Here is a 20,183-nt window from a genome sequence, read left to right on the forward strand (position 1 = left end):
TATGAGTTTTTATGATAAAATTTTGTGTTTTTAGCAATACAGATTAAGGAAATGCAAGTATGAGATACCCTCCTACCCGGAAAACGATGATTACATTGAAGGAAGCGACGGAAGTGACTGTGAAGCGCCACCTTACGATAAAAACAGAATTGTTAAATATTACGAACATGCTCTCAAGCAATACAATCATCTAAATGATTGTGATAGACTTAGAAGACGATAAACACTCTAATGATGTTAATATTACTAAAATTAATTTACATATTGTCACATTATCAACCAATGTGTATATTGAAGTAATTTTAACCTCAAATAAATTTCTATTCACATGATGATCATTAACGTTTAAAAGTGTTAAAATCATGTTTAAAGCTTTAAAGTAAGTAAAAAAAGCATGATATCTATTAAATTTTATACTTTTAATGTTTATTTTATACTGAAACTATGTTTTACACTAATAACAACTGATTTCGACAGAGTTTTCATTGTGGTCGATAATGTCGAAGTGTTTTATCCATTAAAACATCAACAAAATGATCTATCGGATGGATTATGAGTGGAATCACAGCTAGGCCTATACCTGCAACTATCATGTTACGTGGTGCTTTGTTTATTTTACTCATTGCTTTGTTTTTTTTCATGAACCACATCGAACCAGCACAGATGCGATTGATGGTGTAGCCTGGTATTGCCACAGATGCCAACATTTGCCAGATGAGTGTATCTGCTGCTGTGAATGATGTCTGGATGGTGCGATTAGGTGCGTTGGATTTTTCCTGTAATTTATTTTATATTAATTTATTATTTGTTTGTTTTATTCTGTGGACAGTGTGTATATTTTGAATGTGTGGTGTGTGTTGGGTTGCATATAGTGAATGCATGAGTGAGCATAAAATTGACGCGTGAGGAGCAGAGTAGTAACCTTGGTGTTGGAGTGCGCGTCGTTTGAATTTCATCTTTATTTCAATCCAGTTTGATGGGTGTTATCTGCTTACCTGGTGAGTTTTTATTGTTTTATCTGTTGTATCAGCGCATACGTATAAAACTGCGACGCCGTATGAGGCTAGGACTAATTTACTGCCGATTATCGCACGAAATGCTTCGCCGACTTCGTTCGCATAACCTAAAAATGTGATAATCGTTTGTTTTATTTCATATTTGGTATTAATAGTAACAATAGTAGTGTTACACGTTGTTTGTTTGTTATGTAATCATAACAAGCAAAGGTTATGCGTTTGTTATCGGGTATGTGCTGATTACTCACCGAGATATCGCACTGGCGTATCGCGGTATAAATCTTTGGGCACAATGTCTTTGGAATCCATCGCGTGATGAGAGTTAGTGGAATGAATACGTTAGAAATGTATCACAGCATTTATTTGTAGTGTATTTGGTGTTTTGGCTGAATTTCAAGATGACATTTGGGCTTTTATCATGAACTTGAACACATTGAAAGTGTTAGTTGCGGTGTGGTGTGCTAGAAGTTGCATAACACACGCAACGTAATCAATATTTTAGGTAAATCGTTATATTTTCGTGTTTTAACTGTTTTTTTATGCAGAAAATAGTAGATAATTAAATTTTTATTAATTATAATGTTGATAAAAGTTTAGGGTGAGTGATTAAATAGGAATTATTTAAATTTAAAGTTAAGTTGGAAATAATTGGTCGTGAAAAACACGGTTTACTAAACTCTCTGTAGTTTTTTAAGTAATTATTCGATTTTAATTGTTTTTTCGTTATCTAAAGTACATTAAATTTACTAGAAGTCTCTGGTATTATAATTTTTGTATTTAAAGTGGAAGTGCTTCAAATCTTAGGTTAAACTTTGGGATCAAAAATGAAAAACAAATTTAACAAAACTCTCTGTATCTTTTAACAAATTAAGTTATTACAAATATTCTTCCTGATAATGACAGATTATTAGTTACTTTATCGTGTTATCATTGTTAGATAATAATATTCTTCTTCGAAATGTCTCAAAATTGAGGTTAAACATTAACAAAAATTTACAAATATCAAAAAACAAATTTTTTAAAACGCCCTGTAACTTTTAGACTAATTAAGTTATTTCAAATATTTTTACTGATAATGATAGATTATTAGTTACTTTATCATATTATTTTTGTTTGATAATAATATTCTGCTTAGAAACGCCTCAAAATTGAGGTTAAACTTTACCAAAAATTTAAAAATATCAAAAACATATTTTACAAAACGCTTTGTATCTTTTAAACAAATTAAGTTATTCCAAATATTTTTACTGATAATGATAGACTCTTAGTTACTTTATCGTGTTATCATTGTTAGATAATAATATTCTTCTTAGAAATGCCTCAAAATTAGGGTTAAACTTTACCAAAAATTTAGAAATTTCAAAAACAAGTTTTACTAAACTCTCTGTATCTTTTAAACAAATTTCGTTTTTCCAAATATTTTTACTGATAATGATAGATTATTAGTTACTTTATCATATTATCATTGTTTGCTAATTATATTCTTTTTAGAAATGCCTCAAAATTGAGGTTAAACTTTACCAAAAATTTCAAACTTTAAAAAACAAGTTTTACTAAACTCTCTGTATCTTTTAAACAAATTAAGCAATCATCAATATTCTTTCATCAATTAAAAGATTATTAATTATACTATCTCACAGTTTTTATTTCATAACCCCTACTAACCTGGAAGTCACTTAAAATTAACCTCAAACTCAACCAAAAAATCAAAATTTTTATAATCATATTCATTTATTCATCAATTCATATATGTATAAAATATGCAAGCATAAGTACGTATGATAGTAAAAATAACCACGTCGCCTGGGCTTACGCGCCGTGTGATAATATGTGATGGATATGTGGATGTGTGTTGCGTGTAGACGAATGAATGTGTGTTCAATACATACTTGCTAACTTCTTAAATACAACATTAATAAAATTCTATCCGTACGTCTTACATCGTATTTTGTATAAAGCTCTTGTATAAGATTTACTTAATTATATCACCGTTTTTTTCTTTGTTCGTATTAACATTAAGTACGTTTACATATGTTACTTATTTAGGGGCTATATGTGTTCGTTCGAAGAGGCGGAACAAATGAATTATAGCTTATAGTAAAACACGAGTGTTTAGGTTATAATTAGAACAGAGATTAAACGTAAACAATAATATATAAAATGTGACTGTACAAGTGTCGCCGCCTGTGTGAGAGGGGGCGAGCGTCGAATGGTTGTTGATGTGTGGGCGTGGGCGTGTGATCTGGCGGGGGTGTTTAGTAGCCGCCGCTTGATGGGGCGCCGTATTCGCTGCTTGGGGGCGCTGCTGGCGCGCCGTATTGGCTTTCGGGGACGCCGGATGCTTGGTAACCACCTTCTTGTTTCTGGGGAAGAAAATTGGAAATATTTTAAGGTTAGGTTATGTTTTTTTAGAAATATCCAAAATGGTTGAATAGATAATTTAATTGGGTTTAATTTGAGGGGTTGGTTGGGGTTCTAACCTTAAAATTATAAGAGTTATGGGTGAAAATGTAAAGAAAAACAAAAATAATTGAAAATTGGTGAAAATAGTTAAAATTTTTCTTTGGTAGAAGATTTTGATAGTTTTATAAAATATTTAAAAAAAATGTAGGTTAGGGTTTGATAGATAATTTAATTAGGTTTAATTTGAGGTGTTGGTTAGGGTTCTAACCTTAAAATTATAAGAGTTATAGGTTAAAATGTCAAGAACAACGTGGTTGAATAATTGGGTTGAAAATAGTGCAGATTTTACTTTGATTTAAAATTTCTCTAATTTGTCAAACTATTTCTTAAAATTTTCTTTAGGATATTGATAGATAATTTAATTGGCTGTCAAATGAAGGGTTGTTTATCAGTTTATCTTGAAAATTGCAGAAAATAGAGGTAAAAAAATGATGAATTTCAAATTTTAGCAAAATTTAGGAAAAAAATTAAATTTGACTTTTATGGATGATATTGATTGTTTTTTAAACAATTTTGTTAACTATTTATATGGATACACAGAGGAGTAAAACAAGGATGTGTCATATCCCCATTACTATTTAACATCGCCTTAGACTACATACTAGCAAAGGTAGACCAGAACAGGGATGGGTTGCGCTGGACACTAACCTCGCACCTCAGCGACCTGGATTACGCCGACGACATCTGCCTGATGTCACATACGTTCGAAGGCGTGAGCCGACAGCTAACAACATTAGCAAGGGAGGCAAGTAAAATTGGCCTAAGAATAAATATTGCCAAAACAAAAGAAATGCGTATAAATACAAACAACACCTTAAAACTCCAAATAGATAATACGGAAATAGAAGAGGTCAAGGAATTCCTATATCTAGGAAGTATAATTGACATAAAAGGGGGGACCGACGCAGATATAAACAACAGAATAAAGAAAGCCCAGCAATCCTTCAGAATGCTGAGCACAGTATGGAAGTCAAGCGTCTATACACTAAGAACAAAACTGCGCATATTCCGCACAAATGTAAAATCCACCCTTTATATGGATGCGAAACATGGAGGTCAACGAGCTCAAGCACACACAAACTCCAAACCTTCATAAACAAGTGCTTGAGAATGATCTTGCGCATATTCTGGCCAATGACAATCTCCAACGATGAGTTGCACCGTCGATGTGATGAAACTCCCATTATAAATCAAATACGCAAGAGAAAATGGGGGTGGATTGGGCACATCTTGAGAAGAGACGCCGGAGATATCGCCAGAAATGCGCTAGAATGGAACCCACAGGGGAAGAGAAGGGTTGGTAGACCGGCCAATACCTGGCGAAGATCCACAATAGAGGAGCTCCGAAACCAAAATATGGGCTGGAACGAAGCAAAGGCGGTTGCCCGAAACAGAGTCCGTTGGAGGGCGCTTAGTGAGGCTCTATGCTCCACATAGGAGCCAAGAACATTATATATATATATATATATATTTATATGGATATTGATAGATAATTTAAGTAGTTATCAGAAAATGTGCTTATCAATATTCTACCCCTAAAATTATAACTATTATGTCCCAAAAACTAACAAAAATCATAGTATTTTCTTATCTCTTTTTAAATTTTTTTAAATTTTGACTTTGAATCAATTTTAAGGGATGTTTCAAACAAAAACATAAAATTTTTATTATTTAAGAATTAAGATAATTTAGTTAGCTTTGATTTAAGTCTTTGATCAATTTTCTACCCTTAATAGTTTGGATTTTATTACTAAAAAAGCAAAATATTGTTTCTGTGACTTACCTGAGTCTTGTAACGAATGAAGTAAACTTCCGGTTTGCTCGGCTGCGTTGGCGCTGGTGTAGGAATGTTAATCTCTGGCGCTTCCTCCGGTTTCTTCACCAAAACGTAGACCAAAGTCTTCTCTTCGTTCTGTGGCTGCAGAGGGATGACTGGCGCGGTTGGCGCTGGTGGTGCTGGGGCCTAAATAAACAAATAAATTAAATAATCGTAAATTTTTGTTTTAAAAAGAAAACGGGAATAATTTCGGTGTTTACCTTGATGAAGATAATTTTATAGTGTTTCTGAGGGGCGGCTACTTGAATTGGTTTGCGTGGTGCGTGGTACTCTTGCTCTGGGGGCGGCACGTGAACGTAGACGTGTTTGTGCACGGTGGGTTGTTGTGGTGGCGCGCCGTATTGCGGCTGCGGGCCGCCGTAACTACCGCTGGGTGGGGCGTAACTGTTGCTTGGTGCACTCGGTGCATTGTAGCTGTAACCACTGCCGCCGCCGCCACCGCTGATTGGGGGTTCGGGCCTTCCGCAGGCCACTGCCAATAATGCGGACATAACCTGGGAATAAAAATAGGGTAAAATTTTAGTTTGAGTTTGAATTTTTTGAGGTTATTGATAATATTTTGGTAGTTTTGATAGTAGATGAGATGGACAATTTTAACAGCTATTCAATGGAGTTTTAACAGCTTTTCTATCTGTAAAATTGTAGTCGTTACAGATCAAAAACTAAAGAGAAATTGTGGCAGAATTGGCGAAAAAGTGAAATTTTGACTTTGACCGCGATTTTTTTGGTAATATCTGTTATTTTATGATAATATATTGATATCTAGTGATAGATAATTTAATCAGCTATTCAATAAGTGGTAAAAAACAATATTATTATCTTTAGTAATGTTTTTATTACAATTTTTAGAAGAAATTGTATGCCGAAAAATAAAAAATTTCAAAAAAATGTAAAACTTTAACTTTGAACGAAATTTATTCACTTTTCTCCAATATTTTTTTGGAATATTAACATTGCTACGGATAAACAAGTTAAACAGCTATTAGATAATATGTTGTTCTCATTTCTACCTCTAAAATTACACTTACAAAATCCGAAAAACTGAAAAAAGAATTTTTACAAATTTTTGATTTATTTTCCAAAAATTGCTTTATCAGGGGTAATTTTAGGGGTAGAAATGTTATAAGTATGTTTTCTGATAGCTGTTTAAATTACTTATCAGTACCAATGTTAATATCTCCAAAAAATATTTGATAAAAGTGCATAAATTTTACTTAAAGTTAAAATTATTACGTTTTTTATAAAAAATTTCACTTAGAAAGCAATTTTTATCCGTTAATAAAATGATTTTCGAAAATATTAATAATAATTTTATACATTAACTATCTAATAATATAATAATCCTCTTATAAAACCAAATCTTCCAACTTTTACAGCCTACAACCATAAATAAAAAAAATAATAAAAAAAAAACTTATAAATAATAAATCACAAAGCATTAAAACCATCAGTTGATTATTATTACTATTAAAACGTAAATGAATGATGAATGAGTCATGAAAGTAATTGAAAGCCTCGCGCACCGCGATGAAAACAAAAGGAAGCGCTAACTTAATGCTTCTGTCGCGCGCGCGCACCAACATGGCAACCGGAAGTCACTTTACTTTACTACACTTTACTTCTACACCACTAACAAAGCGCTCGGCGCGCAGAACTAAAATTCATTAATCGAAATACCGCGCACGCGAAGGAGTATTTTATATTCTTCTATTTTCTCTTTTGCGCATAGAAAATCCGCGCGCCATGCGATTGCGTCAAGCACAGCCGACTTCCGCTTCGCCTTTGTTCGCAACCGCGCATATTATGTCAGAAATTGAAGTTAAAAAATAACAGAAGAAAGGAAGATGGCTAGAAGGAAGATAAACGCACGACTGCCCGACATTTAAATTATAAATTCAAAAAAACAAAAATTATTTCTATTATTACGTAAGCATAATGATTAAATGGATATTTTGCATAATTTCCGGCCGGGATCGAGCCGCGAATCAAGTCATCAAAAAGGTATAATTAAGTTATGATTGCAAATGTCAAATTGTGTAAGTCAGATTCGCATGCGAGGAAGTTGAGTAACTTAACTCAACTTAAGACAACTCACATCGATTTATTTGATTGATTACTTTTTTCGTCTCATTTCTAGGTTAAGTAACATGACTTAAGTTGTTTTTGGTGTTTACGCTGGGCCGTGACCTATTAAATTACATTTGGAGTGTAAGAAAAGTGAAATTGCAATAACGAGTCGATTAAATAATCGAAAGCAGGTGGAGAGAAAAAAATATGAGTGGAATTGAGTTTGGGCCCCGAATTTCGTCTGTACTTGTCTGTACAGGCAGTGTGTAATTAGTTGCGTAACTAATTGTAGAACTGTAGCGGAGAGATGCGAGTTTATTTCAGTTTATGACGGTGGGTTGATTTGAGTTGAGTAAGTTGAGATGTGAGATAATAACGATGGAAAGATGGAATCGTTGAAAAAAGTGAAAGACAAATGGAGTAATGAGCGTGTATGTGAATTGTTCCACTTTTCACTTTTCATAGCGTGTTATTTGTCGGGGTTTTTTGATGGGATTTGCTTGGAAATAATGTTTTTTTCGAAAAATTCCTTTTTTTGCGTTTTTTGGGAGATAATTTGTTGTTGTGGTTGTAATTTTGGTGTTAGATTATTTATAAAAGGTGTTTTAGATAGTTGATTAAATTATCTATCGGCTGATGTAGTGATTTTGTTGTTAATTGTTGTTAAAACGGTAGTAATTTGGTTATAATGTTAGAAATTTTAAGTTTTTGAGAAAAAAAAAACTTATTTTTTTTTTGTTAGTAAAACGGCCATTGAGGGTGTAATTTTGAATTATTTGGTAGATAATTATTGTATCTAACAATATCTTTAAGATTATAGCCGAAAAATTTATCGTAACGCGTTTAAAATTGATTTTGAAGAAAAAAAGTAGAATTTTTGCAAATTTTTGAATTATTTTACAAAAATAGCTTTATCAGGGGTAATTTTAGGGGTAGAAATGGTAAAAGTATATATTCCGATAGCTGTTTAACTTATTTATCGGTAGCAATGTTAATATTTACAAAAAATATTTGATAAAAATGCGTAATTTTCATTGAAAGTTAAAATTTTACGTTTCTTGTGCAAAATTTTTATTTTTCTGTAAACAATTTCTTCTAAAAGTTGTAATAAAGTCATTACTAAAGCTAATATTATTGTTATCAACTACTTTTTACATAGCTATTTAAATTATCTATCTTTAGATGTATTATTATTATCAAATAAATATTAAGGACACGTCGAAATTCTCAATTGAAACCAAAAATTAAAAAAAAATTTTTATTAAAATTTGTTTTCTTTCACTTAAATTATTATGACAGCTATACTTTTAGTACTAAAAATATTTTTAATATGTCTATAGATACCTAATCAAATTATTTATCTGTTACCATACAAATATAATAAAAAATTTCTTGATAACAGGATTTATAGTTCTTCCAAAATTACAAAATTTTAAAAAATAACTAAAAAGAATTCAATTTTTCTTTTATTAAATTCATATTGCAATTATTGCAATTATTTCTAAACAATTACACGCATATAAACATTTAACCATTCAAAACTTAATTATTTATTTATCCAATTACGAATTATTAACCATGATTACAGTTTTCATAATAACCACGTTGATGAAACCGAACCGAAACGAAACACACCGAGTGTATATGTTCATCTTGAGTAATCCGAATGCATCTTATTTAATTGCATGTTGTCTACGCGTACAATAATTATATTACTCAACCGGCCGAAGAGAATATTCGCAAAATAGCGAATGAATGTGTGCAATATTGCACATAATGCAATTTTATTCGCAGGAAAACAATTCGAAACGCTTTCGAATGTTTTAACAAACTACATTAATCAAACACCAACACAATAATTATAAATAATTAATATTTATATTTACTCACCACGAAAGCTCTCATTGTGAGAATATCTGTGTCCTTGCGCGTTGGGATGAGTTTTGTCCTGTCGAACACAAAATTTTATTTTATTTAATTAAACACTTTTTATTTTATTTTTTATGATTTAATTTTTTTTTCTTTGGTCTTTGGTTGAAGACGTTGCGCTGAGCTTACTTAAGTTTCACTTGTTCGAGTGTGCGAGCTCGTCGTCGAGTGCGCGTAATTCGGCGCGGCGCGCACTACTTATACCCCCAGTACACCCGAAATCCCAGACTTACTTTTGGTTTCACTACTACTCTTCTTCGGCGTCTTCTTTTACTTCTTTGCGGTGGTTACCGTCACCAAACGCGTCTTCGGGCATCTTCCAAACTCTACATTCCTTTTTGACTTCAATTCAATTCACTAGTTGAGTCAAAATATACTAAGTAGACTTAGGAGTAAGTGTAGTATGAGCAAAGTGTTGAAAAATGTATTTTATATGTTTTTTTTATGTTTATATACGTGGTATTAAGTTTGGTTTATTGGAAATATTTTATTCTACGTGTTTAAAATTAGTATTTTACGCATTTTTAAAATTATTTTGGGAATTTATGCGAAAATTTGGAAAAATAACAATTTTTGAGGTTATTTTAAGCTGTTGTGTTAGTATGTGTTGGGGTATATTTTATACACTAGTGTGTTTAGTAGTATTTTGTATATTAAGGGTATAAAAAGGACACTGGAATATTTTTAGCGATAATTATGTATATTTTGTTCTTTTTTAAACATTTTTGAGAGTTTATTGTACTAAATTTAAGTATTTATGCAGAAATTTGCAAAAATACTACTTTTTGCGATTATTTTCAGTGTTTAAAGTGATTATTCAATATACTAGTACGCAAAATCATTGCTTGAAGGTGTTGGTAACGAGAAGAATTGAATATTAATTATTCTTGGTAATTTTTGTTTGTATTTGCTAAACAAGCTCCGCGTTTAAGCTTAACTAATTACAAAATGTACTTAGAACTAAAATCAACTACTTAAACGTTCTTAAGTCAATAAAAAGTGCCTAAATTTAAATGATTTTTAAAATTTTATGTTTTACACACTAGTGTGAAAGGTAGTATGATGTATAATACGTATAAAGAGTAGAGGATTTAATGTAGAATTAAGTAATGTTGAAATTATAACTTTATCTCTGACAGTTTTCGCATAAACTATGAAAACAATACAAATTTAATTATTAAACGTGTCTTGACGACGTAATTTAAGCATAAATTTGATTAATATATTATAGAAATGTTTATAAGCGACATTTATTATAATTGACAATTATTGAATGTACTTAAAACATCATTGAATTGACTTAAAGTTGATTTAAGTCATTAAAGGACTTTATTTTTTTTTAAATTTTTCTCAATTTTTCATTTTACGCACTAGTGTGCAAAGTAATATAATTTATGATACGTTTAATAAATAGAGGATTCAATGCAGAAGAATTAATGAAAAAAATATATCTTTATCTCTGATAGTTTTTGTATAATTAATGAAAACAATACAAATTCATTTATTTCGCGCATTTTTTACGTAGGTAATACAAACATACCTTAAAATGTAAATATCATGAGCAACAACTACTTAAGTGACGTTTATCTGGTGATTTATGTCTTTTTTATAACTTATTTCTTTCTCACTTGAAAAATTAAAAAAAAAAAAACTCGAAAGTTACTCGTGCAATCCATGATGATCCACGCCAGAGAAAAGTGAAAATCATACAATCAGAGGATGTTAGATGTATCCAAGCAATTAATTTTTTAATCACATCGCCGAAAACATCATATTTACATCTGTTAGTTGTGGATCTTTATGAATACCTATGTGTTGAATGCGTACAAGTAATATTTACGTAAGCAGTAATTAAATACCGAAAATCGTTTGCGTTCGCCTTTGCGGATGAATGTGTAACGCAATCGTTGCAATAATCAGTCATCTATCAATAGTAATTCGTATAGAAAAAAAGTGTAAATGTATATTGGATAATTTATACCTACTTATATAGAAATATTATTTATGACTTAACTTAAGTAATGACACGTGAGGTTCTTTTGGTATTTGGGTATTGAGGTAATTAGTATCTATTTGCTTTTTTTTTTTAATATTTCGATAGAAAAAGTTAAGTTTAAGTGTAAATTAAATGTGACTTAAGATAAGTCACAATTACTTAAGTAGGTATTTTGTTTTAATTATTACTTTTTGGCTTAATACGAGAAAATTAAATTAAATTATCTTTTAAATTTATTGAGATATGACTCAAAAAGGAAGAAAATTGCGAGGTTTTGTCACTTTCTTTACTGTCATAGTTAATTAACAATTACTCATTAAGTTATAAACGTATCATAATGATTTCTTCATAAGAATATTCAAAATTAAATTCTCTGTATATCCTGTAAGAATTATATTGTTATCAATTTGTTATCAATAGTTATTTTTTAATTTAAGTCAAAATTCTACTAAATTATCATCAAAATATGAGAATTTTAATTACTTTGCACAACAATTTGCTTGAAGTATGTTAATGTCCGTTAAATTGTCTTTTTAATGAATATTTACTCAATATTCTGCGGTTAATAATCATTAACATATGATGCAAAAAGAAAAAAAAATGAATATTTGTCACTTTTTTAAATTTCATAGTAAATTAACAATTACTTGGAAGGTAATCAATATATTTTAATTATTTCTTCATAAATATTTTCACAATTAAATTCTGTATCTATTTTGTAAATATTATATTGTTATCACGTAATTATCACTAGTTACAAGTCAATTTAAATCAAGTTTTTATCAAATTTTAACTCTAATTTACAGTTTTTGAAATTTTATTATTGAGATATTTTGTATTTATTTTCTAAATTTCAATAAAAAAAGTTAAGTGTAAATGAAATGTGACTTCAACTACTACTGTTGTAGCTATTAGTTTGTTATTACCATTACGAATGGTAATAGTGAAAAGATTACAACGTATTACAAGACGGATGAATACATGTTTTTCTGGCGAACCAATAAAACTTAAATTATTACGCAAGTAACACGTAGATTCAGTTTACGGGGTTTTTAGATGAAAGTTTAATCATAAACACGTTATCAATTATTTTTTTCATTGAAATTTAAATTATATATTGCATCATATTCAAGAAAAAAAGGTAGCAAACATTAAATGCACAATGTTTTGTTTTATTATTGCTTCGAATTATAGTAGAAATGTAATAAACAATTGTTTAAATTATATATTTTTGGAGATATTAATTTATATTATGAAAAATAATTTGATAACGCTGTTAAAAGCTCAGATAAAGTTAAAATTTAAAAGAAACTTGTTCTTTATTTGAAATATTTTTGGTATACAAGCAAAATAATGCAGAAATTTAGTTTTCGCGGTTTTAGGATGAAAGTTTTGTCATAAACACGTATATATTGATAATATTTTTTATAAAAATCTAAAAGAATTCAAAAGAATCGCAAAAATTACTTTTTAATAGAATTTTTTTTTGAATTTTTGTAATTTTTGAGTAAATTAGTTTCAAAAAATATATTACTAGTATGATAAACAATTCTTTAGATACTTTTCAAAATTATCTATCTTTTATTGTTTTTATAGTATCAAAATTACTTTGATAACACAGCCAAAATTGCAGTTAAAGTTTATGAAAAACCTGATTTCATGGATACAAGTGACAATATTACGTAAATAACCAAAAATTCAGTTTTATGCGGTTTTAAAACGAAAGTTTAATCATAACCACATTGCAACCACTTAAAGGGTATTTAATTACCTCAATAAATTCTCATTTTAATCAAGTTCTTGTCTCGTGTGATTTTCATATTACGAAATATCCAACAAATAAATTTTTTGCAGCAAAAAACTTAAAATTTTACTGGAATAATCCTCATTTTCACATCTTTTTAAATTATGTTATTCTACGTTAAATTCTTTTTTAAATAAGTATTTATTCCATTTTCTGAGATTATTATTACTTGATTTATAATGCAAAAAGTAAAAATATTGCTTGTTTTCATCACTTCTTCGATTTTTATCATTAATTAGCAATTACTCGAAAAGTAATCAATATATTTTAATGATTTCTTTGCAAATGCATTGAGAAATAAATTCTGAATCTATTTTGTATATAAATTAATTATTATCAGTTTCTTAACAGCAGTTATATTAAAATTTATGCTTAAATCTATTTTTCTCAAGAAAAATCTTAAAATCTCACCGGAAAAATCCTCACTTTCCGCATCTTTTGTACTTTATATATTCTATATTCTATATTGGCTCAATAATTACAATTTGGTTGCGATTTTCGTTCCTGTGTGCGTTTATGCTTGTGTTTGTGTGAACGCTTTCGATTTCATCCGATTCGTTCAATCGTTAAAATCGCTAACGACCTGTACGCGAATCGCATTCATATTTCAATCGATGCAGCGATTGTCGATTGCGCAGCATCGTGATTTACATCGCAGCATTTGCAAAACGCCGAACATCGAACGCCGTGCAGACTTTTATTACACACCACATTCTAAACTCGATAATACAATGCAACACAATGAGTTTTTGATATTTTATGTTTTATAATGTGTTTTAATCATAGACAAGGAGATTGACTTAGACATAGGCAAGGCAGACATTTATTGAAAATACGTATTGTGATGATGTGATGATAGATCATAGATTGGTTGGAATAATCAATCATTAAGTTATGATTGATATACGAGTATTCGTATTACTTTTTGAAAGAATTGCTTAAAAGGATTTGAATTGACATATTTTTATGGTTATGGTTTTTTGTTTGTTTAATGATTAATTAGATATATTATTTTGTTGGTGTATGGATCATTTATTTTGTTGCTTTTGGGAGGATTTATTTGTTTATGCAAAAATATTCGCAATAACTTCATTAGATTTTGAGATATTGACGATTTTTGACTTGAGTTGTGTTGGTTTTTCAGTTGAAAATTTTTACTCTTTGTTTTATTACGGAAAAATTATAATGCTCATAAACTACTTCTTGGTTAATTGTTAATCTGCGTTAAATTCTCTTTTAAATAAGTATTTATTTAGTTTTCGGTGATTATTATTAGTTGAGTTATAGTGCAAAAAGTAAAAATATTGTTTATTTTCATCACTTTGTAGATTTTTATAGTTAATTATCAATAACTCGAAAATTAATCAATATTTTTCAATGATTTCTTCGGGAATATATTAAGAATTAAATTCTGTGTATATTCTAGTAATAAATATATTGTTATCAGTCCTGTATCAATAGATATAAGTCAATTTATATCTAAAATTCTACTAAATTATCAAAAACATTGAAATTCTCAAGTACCTTTTGTCTTATTACGTAATAATTATAATTTGTGCAAACTATTCCTTAAAGTATCTTAATCTAGGTTAAATTCTCTTTAAAATGTGTGTTTATTTAGTTTTCTCTGGTTATTAATAGGTGCGTTATAGAGCAAAAAGTAAAAATATTGCTTATTTTTATATTTTTTCGATTTCTATAGTTAATTAGCGATTACTCGAAAACTAATCAATATATTTCAATGATTTTTTCATAAATATGTTCACAATAAAATTCTGAATCTATCCTGTAAATATTATATTGTTATCATTTTGTTATCACTAGTTACAACTCAATTTATATCAAAACTATACTAAAATATCACAAAACCCGAACTTTAATTGCTCATATCTTTTTATTTATTAATTTTACCAATAATATTTATACATAATTAAATCCACAATTTAATTATGAATCTATTTCTGAAAGAAACAATACTCTATCTCAATTCCAACCACCAAAAATTCGCATTTTTCCTACTGCAACACAAATTTTTCTACTTTTTTCTAAAAAATCCACATCTTTTCCGATTGAACTCCGATTGAAGTGCAAGTGCAGCAAGGTTTTCGTCCACAAATGCGTTTCGGACCTCGCAACGCGCGGAAAAAGAAAGTGCCCGAGTACGTTGCACTCTCACAACGCTTCTTCTCCGCTCATAGCTTACGAGTAGTTCATATACCGTACACTCTGGTATTACTTGCGTTGTTACTTGTTACCTGTTACCATTCCTCACGAAGACTCGACTCTTCATCAGGTCACCGGCACGGCCGATGCCGATGGAAACGCAGATAAAAGGAAACCGATAAAAAGCACGTTTTGTTATCGGCCCGCTCAATCGTATCTCACATTCACATTCAATGTTAATGACACCTATTTTCTCGATTCGCTTCATTGCCTAGCAATTCTTTTCGATAAAATAAAATTCAGGGATGAGTAATACTCGATTGAATAAATGATTGTGGAATTTGAAGGACGTTGATGGACGCCGAAGAAAGTAGAGAGAATGTGTGCTCGTAAGCGACGACCTTGAAAAGGTCACATTACTCTCCTAGAAGAGTGTTTTTGGATTTTTGGCAGCCATGTTTAATTTTTCTTCGTGTGGAAATTGTGGACGTGAGCGAGAAGCCCGCGGGCGGTTTTCGTAACACTTTCATAACACTTCTTGCGGCTTGGTTGTGTGTTGCTGGTAGCTTCCCATCGCTTCGATTTACTTGCGTGTGCACACGCTCGCCGTTCACATATTTAAATATTACACACTCATCTCATACATTACTTTACATTACTTTACATTACTTAAATTACGCATTTACATTTGCGCCGCGTGTTTCATTACACTACATTGGAGGATTACTACACTGCGCTTTTTATTATGTGGATTATATGATTTTCAATTAGTTAAAAGTGAAAGATGGAGGATTTTTTATAATAATATTTTTGTTTGGTGTTGAAAAATGGGTTTTTAGCAGTTGGGGTTTAAGGAAAATTAAATTTTTCTCTAAAAATTACATTTTGTGAAAATTTGAACTAATTTCTTTGATCTTTTGGTTTTGTTATTGATTTGCTAGTGCGAAAAGTGTTTTTGCTTCTTTTTAATAGCAAAAGCTTTACATTTTTCAATATTGCGTGAATAAAAATGTGTTTTTAGCACTTGGTGTTTAAGAAAATTTTACTTTTGTGCTAAAAATTTGATTGAGAAGTAATATTTTCTATTTTTTGGGTTTAAGTATTTTTTTATGAGTTATTTAATAGAATTATATTTGTTAAGTATGTAAAATTGTGTTTTTCACACTTGGGTTTCAATATTTTATGAAAATTAAAGTTGATTTGAGTAGAAAATGATGATTAAAGTACGTGATATTAAATAAAACTACGTTTTCTTTTCAAATTTTACTAGAAATTTATTTTTAGAGACATTTACGTAGGTGTAAGCTCCACCCCGTGACTAAAGCTCGTCAGAAAACTACTTTAGTCACAGCCTTGGCCATCCATCTTTATAATACCACTTTTTGTGTCTCTAAACCGTGGAAAAAACATATTTAAATAATAATTTACGATAATTTTTTTATTTTCAACTATTTTTTACCTTTAAATGATTAATTATTAATATATTTCTTTAAATATTCTACAAAACATCGAAAAAAAAAGGTGAAATTAATCACAAAATCTACCAAACTTAATTATTTACTTATTCACATAACATGTTTACCCAATTTATCTCCACTTTAAACCTTAACGATCTTAATTCAATTGTTTTTCCTAATTTGCGATTGCGTGCGGTGTTATGCTATGCTCTTGCTCTCTGCGCGCGCGCACCATTTGTGTTACTAAAACACAAATTTGTTAACAAATCGTTTCCACACCGGGCGTTAATTGTAATGTGTTAACACTATAACGACTATATTTCTCCTCCAACAACAACAACTACAACACTACAATCATTCTTTGCCTATACAAACGAGTACAAAACGTTTGTGTCTCATTCGTTGTTTTTTTTTTTTGACAAATTGCTGCAACTCATTCTCATCACATCGACATAACCTGTAATTAATGAGCGGTTACAATGCGCGGCGACAACCGTTTGTTTCTTTCTTCTTTTTTGCGTTGTTTGTTTGTTTGTTTTTGTTGCGTGAATAATCGTGACTTGATATTAATAAAGATTTTTAATTGCAGATGCAAACCGCAGGCATAACATGCACATCAAAACTGGGTAAGTTCTATGCAAATTTTTATTCTATTTGTTTAAATATAAATACATTAATTGTTTCTGCGCGTACCGGAAATATAATTGTTTATTATCATTTCGAATCTTTAAATCAAGATTGAGATAAATTTTCACTTTTTTTCTTCTTCTTGTTTTCTTTGATTGTATGTTGTGATGTGCATTATAATCAAAACAATTGAATTTTTATTACGATGAAAGTTTATTTATTTTTATTTATTTAAAAAATATAAGAATTTTGTTTTTAATAGTTGCTGCTTGTCATATTGAGCAATATTTACGCGTATTGCGGATTTTACGCTCGGCAGACGTAATAAATATAATGAGTCTCTGCTCCTTTTACTTTTTCATCTTTTTCAACATCATCTTCATACAGATTGTTCGAAAAAAACTAATTATAATAATGTTGTGATAAATTTGAGCGATGAGAGAAATGTCAACCGTGGCAAAATGGCCGTCGGATATAACCTACTTTTGTTTGCCAATGCAAATATATTTTTTAATATTTTATTTGAGTATTGAGCGTGTTGCGCATGCGCAAGAGATGAGATTGCAGATGGTAAATCACTATTGGATTTTATTTCTCTCTGTGTGTGTTTGTGTGTGTGGATTGGCAATTGGCAATTTGTTTGCTGGGCTGGATGCTGATGTGAACAAAGTCGTTGCAAACATTTTGCAATCGCGACGAGCTCGCAAACAGATTTATTAGGCGGACGATGCGCCGAGTAATGCTTAATTATCTTGAGTAACGTGACGCACTTCCACTTCAAAATCTCGAGAATAGATTTCGTGTTTGTTCAGCGATGCATTGAGTGTGTTTAATTAATTCATTAAATAATTATCTTAAGATGGATTTAATTATAAGAAAGTAGAAAATTTAGGTTTAGAAAAATTCTTGAAATTTGGAGTTTTATTGCAATTTTCAGTAAAATTACTGCATTTTTCTTTGTTTTAATGTTTTAGAACTTTGATAATTAATACCTAAATTGAAAAGGAGTATTTTTTGTCTAAATGAATCATTTTACTAGTCTAACTAATGTTATAAATACAAAATTTGTGTTTTTGTATGTTTGTGACGCTTTTATGTAAAATCCATCTAACAAATTTTAATAAATTTTGGTATAGAGATAGTTTAGATACAGGAAAAGAATATAGGCTACTTTTTTTTTGCGAAAATATAACCTAAAAGGTGTAAAATCAGTCATTAAAGTTTTACTTACATAATCGAAATCTAGATGTCGTTAAACCGATTTATTAGCATTTCTCATTTATTTAAAATAAAATCCGAACATTATAGGTCATAGAAACAAGAAAATAATTACTTGAGACTATTATTTATTCAAACAGTATAAAATTACATTACTTACTTGCATTATCCATAGAATAACATAAAAAAGTCATCAACTCGTATTATGCGATGGTCATAAAATCGAAAAGGAAACTAATTTTGCATTCTTGAGTGGTCGTCGTGGTCTCCGCTTGTTTTGAAAATCGCACACGTGCGACAAATGCGAAAGCGTGTTTTCACCGATTGATAAACCAACAATCACTCCACTATCATCAATCCAATACCTATCTGTGTGTGTGTATATATATGTGTTTGGGGAATTTTCTCGTCTTCTTTTTACTTGATTTCTGAACCAACTCGAATCGAATTCAATCGAAGTGCATTATTTAATCAGGCAATGAATGTGAATGCTTTCTCGAAACATTGAATAACAATTAATCGACATTGCGTCGCGATGCGTACCTACGCTCTCCATGAATGTCGAGTTTAATTGCTCCGCAGCGCCAAACTTGTCCGAAGAAAGTTTTGTTAGAAATTTTATTTATTAAACCGCACGCGTTATTTTTTATTAATTTTTTTTCTTCTTTTGAGGGGAATGTTATTTGAACACTCTGTATATTATGGTGAAAGTTTATTTATTTATTTGGTGATTGATTGATGTGTGCTATATTATGACCGGAAGTGGATGGTTAAAAATTACAAATCAAAAATGAAGAAGAATTTTAATTACTTAAATTTATTTAAATAAATTAAATGTACATAGGTTAATTTTAAATTTTTTTGCCGAAATTTGACGTGTCGAAAGCTTGCAATATGGCTGCTTGATCGCTATCCCCTTCGGTTACTCCGAAAATATTGGTTAATTCATGTTTTACTTGACTTTTTACTTGATTTTCTAACTTTTTTGTTTTTTCGGTTTTAATTTGATCTATATTATTACTATTGATTAAATTATTATTATTTAATTCTGAGTCTTTGATAATTTTACGGTCATTCGCTATCATTTCGATGATTTGTTCTGATTTTTGTTTTTGTAAGGCTTGTTCTGCTTTTATCCTTTCTATAATAATATTTCTACGTTTTCTTCTTCTTTATCTTCTTCTGATGATTCCTCTGAAGAATCATCAATTTCTTCAATGGATTCTATGACATCTCCACGTCTTGGTCCTTGTGAATGTTTATCCTCTATCTTCTTAACGTCTATAATCGGGAATGTTGGAGTGTTTACTATTGGTTTGTCTTCTCCTCGAAGAATCCTTTTGGATGTGCTTCCTTTGGGAGTTGTTTGTAGATGTAGTTGACGACGATGTTGTTCTTGGGTTTGAATGCTTTGAATTGTTTGAATTTTTCGGTTACCATTGATGTGGAGGTTACGATTGTTGTTTTTATTGATGTTGTTGGAGGTGATAATGTTGTTGTAGTTGTTGTGGTTGTAGATGTAGTTGGAGATGTTGAATTTGCGTCGTTTGAATCTCCGAATCTGGAAAATATTAACACGTCGTCTTCGTCATCGTTGCTGAATGTA

At 30.1% G+C, this 20,183-nt stretch overlaps 3 protein-coding genes and 1 long non-coding RNA gene across 4 annotated transcripts in view; 2 read left to right on the forward strand and 2 right to left on the reverse strand.

Moving 5' to 3' along the window:
• Positions 1 to 332, forward strand: part of LOC135803481 (uncharacterized) — a 28,540-nt gene extending 28,208 nt beyond the window's left edge. The window contains exon 8 of the mRNA XM_065317107.1: positions 35 to 332. The gene's annotated coding sequence lies outside the window, so the exon portion shown is untranslated. The remainder of the gene's footprint in view (positions 1 to 34) is intronic.
• Positions 333 to 400: 68 nt separating this feature from the next.
• LOC135803482 (mitochondrial fission process protein 1-like) lies at positions 401 to 1,486 on the reverse strand. The gene is made up of 3 exons (XM_065317108.1): positions 1,265 to 1,486; positions 996 to 1,123; positions 401 to 776 (listed from the first exon to the last, which is right to left on the reverse strand). The coding sequence occupies exons 1-3, from the start codon at positions 1,323 to 1,325 to the stop codon at positions 483 to 485; spliced, it is 483 nt and encodes a 160-aa protein (XP_065173180.1). The 5' UTR covers positions 1,326 to 1,486; the 3' UTR covers positions 401 to 482.
• LOC135803483 (uncharacterized) overlaps positions 817 to 20,183 on the forward strand; it is a 32,958-nt gene continuing 13,591 nt past the window's right edge. The window contains exons 1-2 of the long non-coding RNA XR_010550821.1: positions 817 to 998; positions 17,322 to 17,358. This is a non-coding gene — a long non-coding RNA (uncharacterized lncRNA). The remainder of the gene's footprint in view (positions 999 to 17,321; positions 17,359 to 20,183) is intronic.
• On the reverse strand, positions 2,729 to 9,475 carry LOC135803321 (uncharacterized). Its single transcript, XM_065316911.1, has 5 exons — positions 9,442 to 9,475; positions 9,274 to 9,331; positions 5,517 to 5,810; positions 5,263 to 5,442; positions 2,729 to 3,379 (listed from the first exon to the last, which is right to left on the reverse strand). The coding sequence occupies exons 2-5, from the start codon at positions 9,286 to 9,288 to the stop codon at positions 3,272 to 3,274; spliced, it is 597 nt and encodes a 198-aa protein (XP_065172983.1). The 5' UTR covers positions 9,289 to 9,331; positions 9,442 to 9,475; the 3' UTR covers positions 2,729 to 3,271.

This window comes from Atheta coriaria, unplaced genomic scaffold, assembly GCF_025399875.1.
Source record: "Atheta coriaria isolate IRGN ID8LTWV9N9 unplaced genomic scaffold, Caltech_Dcor_3.1 hic_scaffold_2_pilon, whole genome shotgun sequence".
Taxonomy (NCBI): domain Eukaryota; kingdom Metazoa; phylum Arthropoda; class Insecta; order Coleoptera; family Staphylinidae; genus Dalotia; species Dalotia coriaria.

Bases quoted from the DNA above. Each gene is read 5' to 3' on its own strand.
- LOC135803482 (XM_065317108.1), bottom strand. From the start codon at position 1,325: ATGGATTCCAAAGACATTGTGCCCAAAGATTTATACCGCGATACGCCA. The intron at 1,124-1,264 runs GTGAGTAATCAG...TCACATTTTTAG, and splicing joins TACGCCAGTGCGATATCTCG to GTTATGCGAACGAAGTCGGC. The intron at 777-995 runs GTAAGCAGATAA...AATAAATTACAG, and splicing joins AAACAATAAAAACTCACCAG to GAAAAATCCAACGCACCTAA.
- LOC135803321 (XM_065316911.1), bottom strand. The intron at 5,443-5,516 runs GTAAACACCGAA...TTGTTTATTTAG, and splicing joins ATAAAATTATCTTCATCAAG to GCCCCAGCACCACCAGCGCC. The intron at 3,380-5,262 runs GTAAGTCACAGA...TTTCTTCCCCAG, and splicing joins TCATTCGTTACAAGACTCAG to AAACAAGAAGGTGGTTACCA.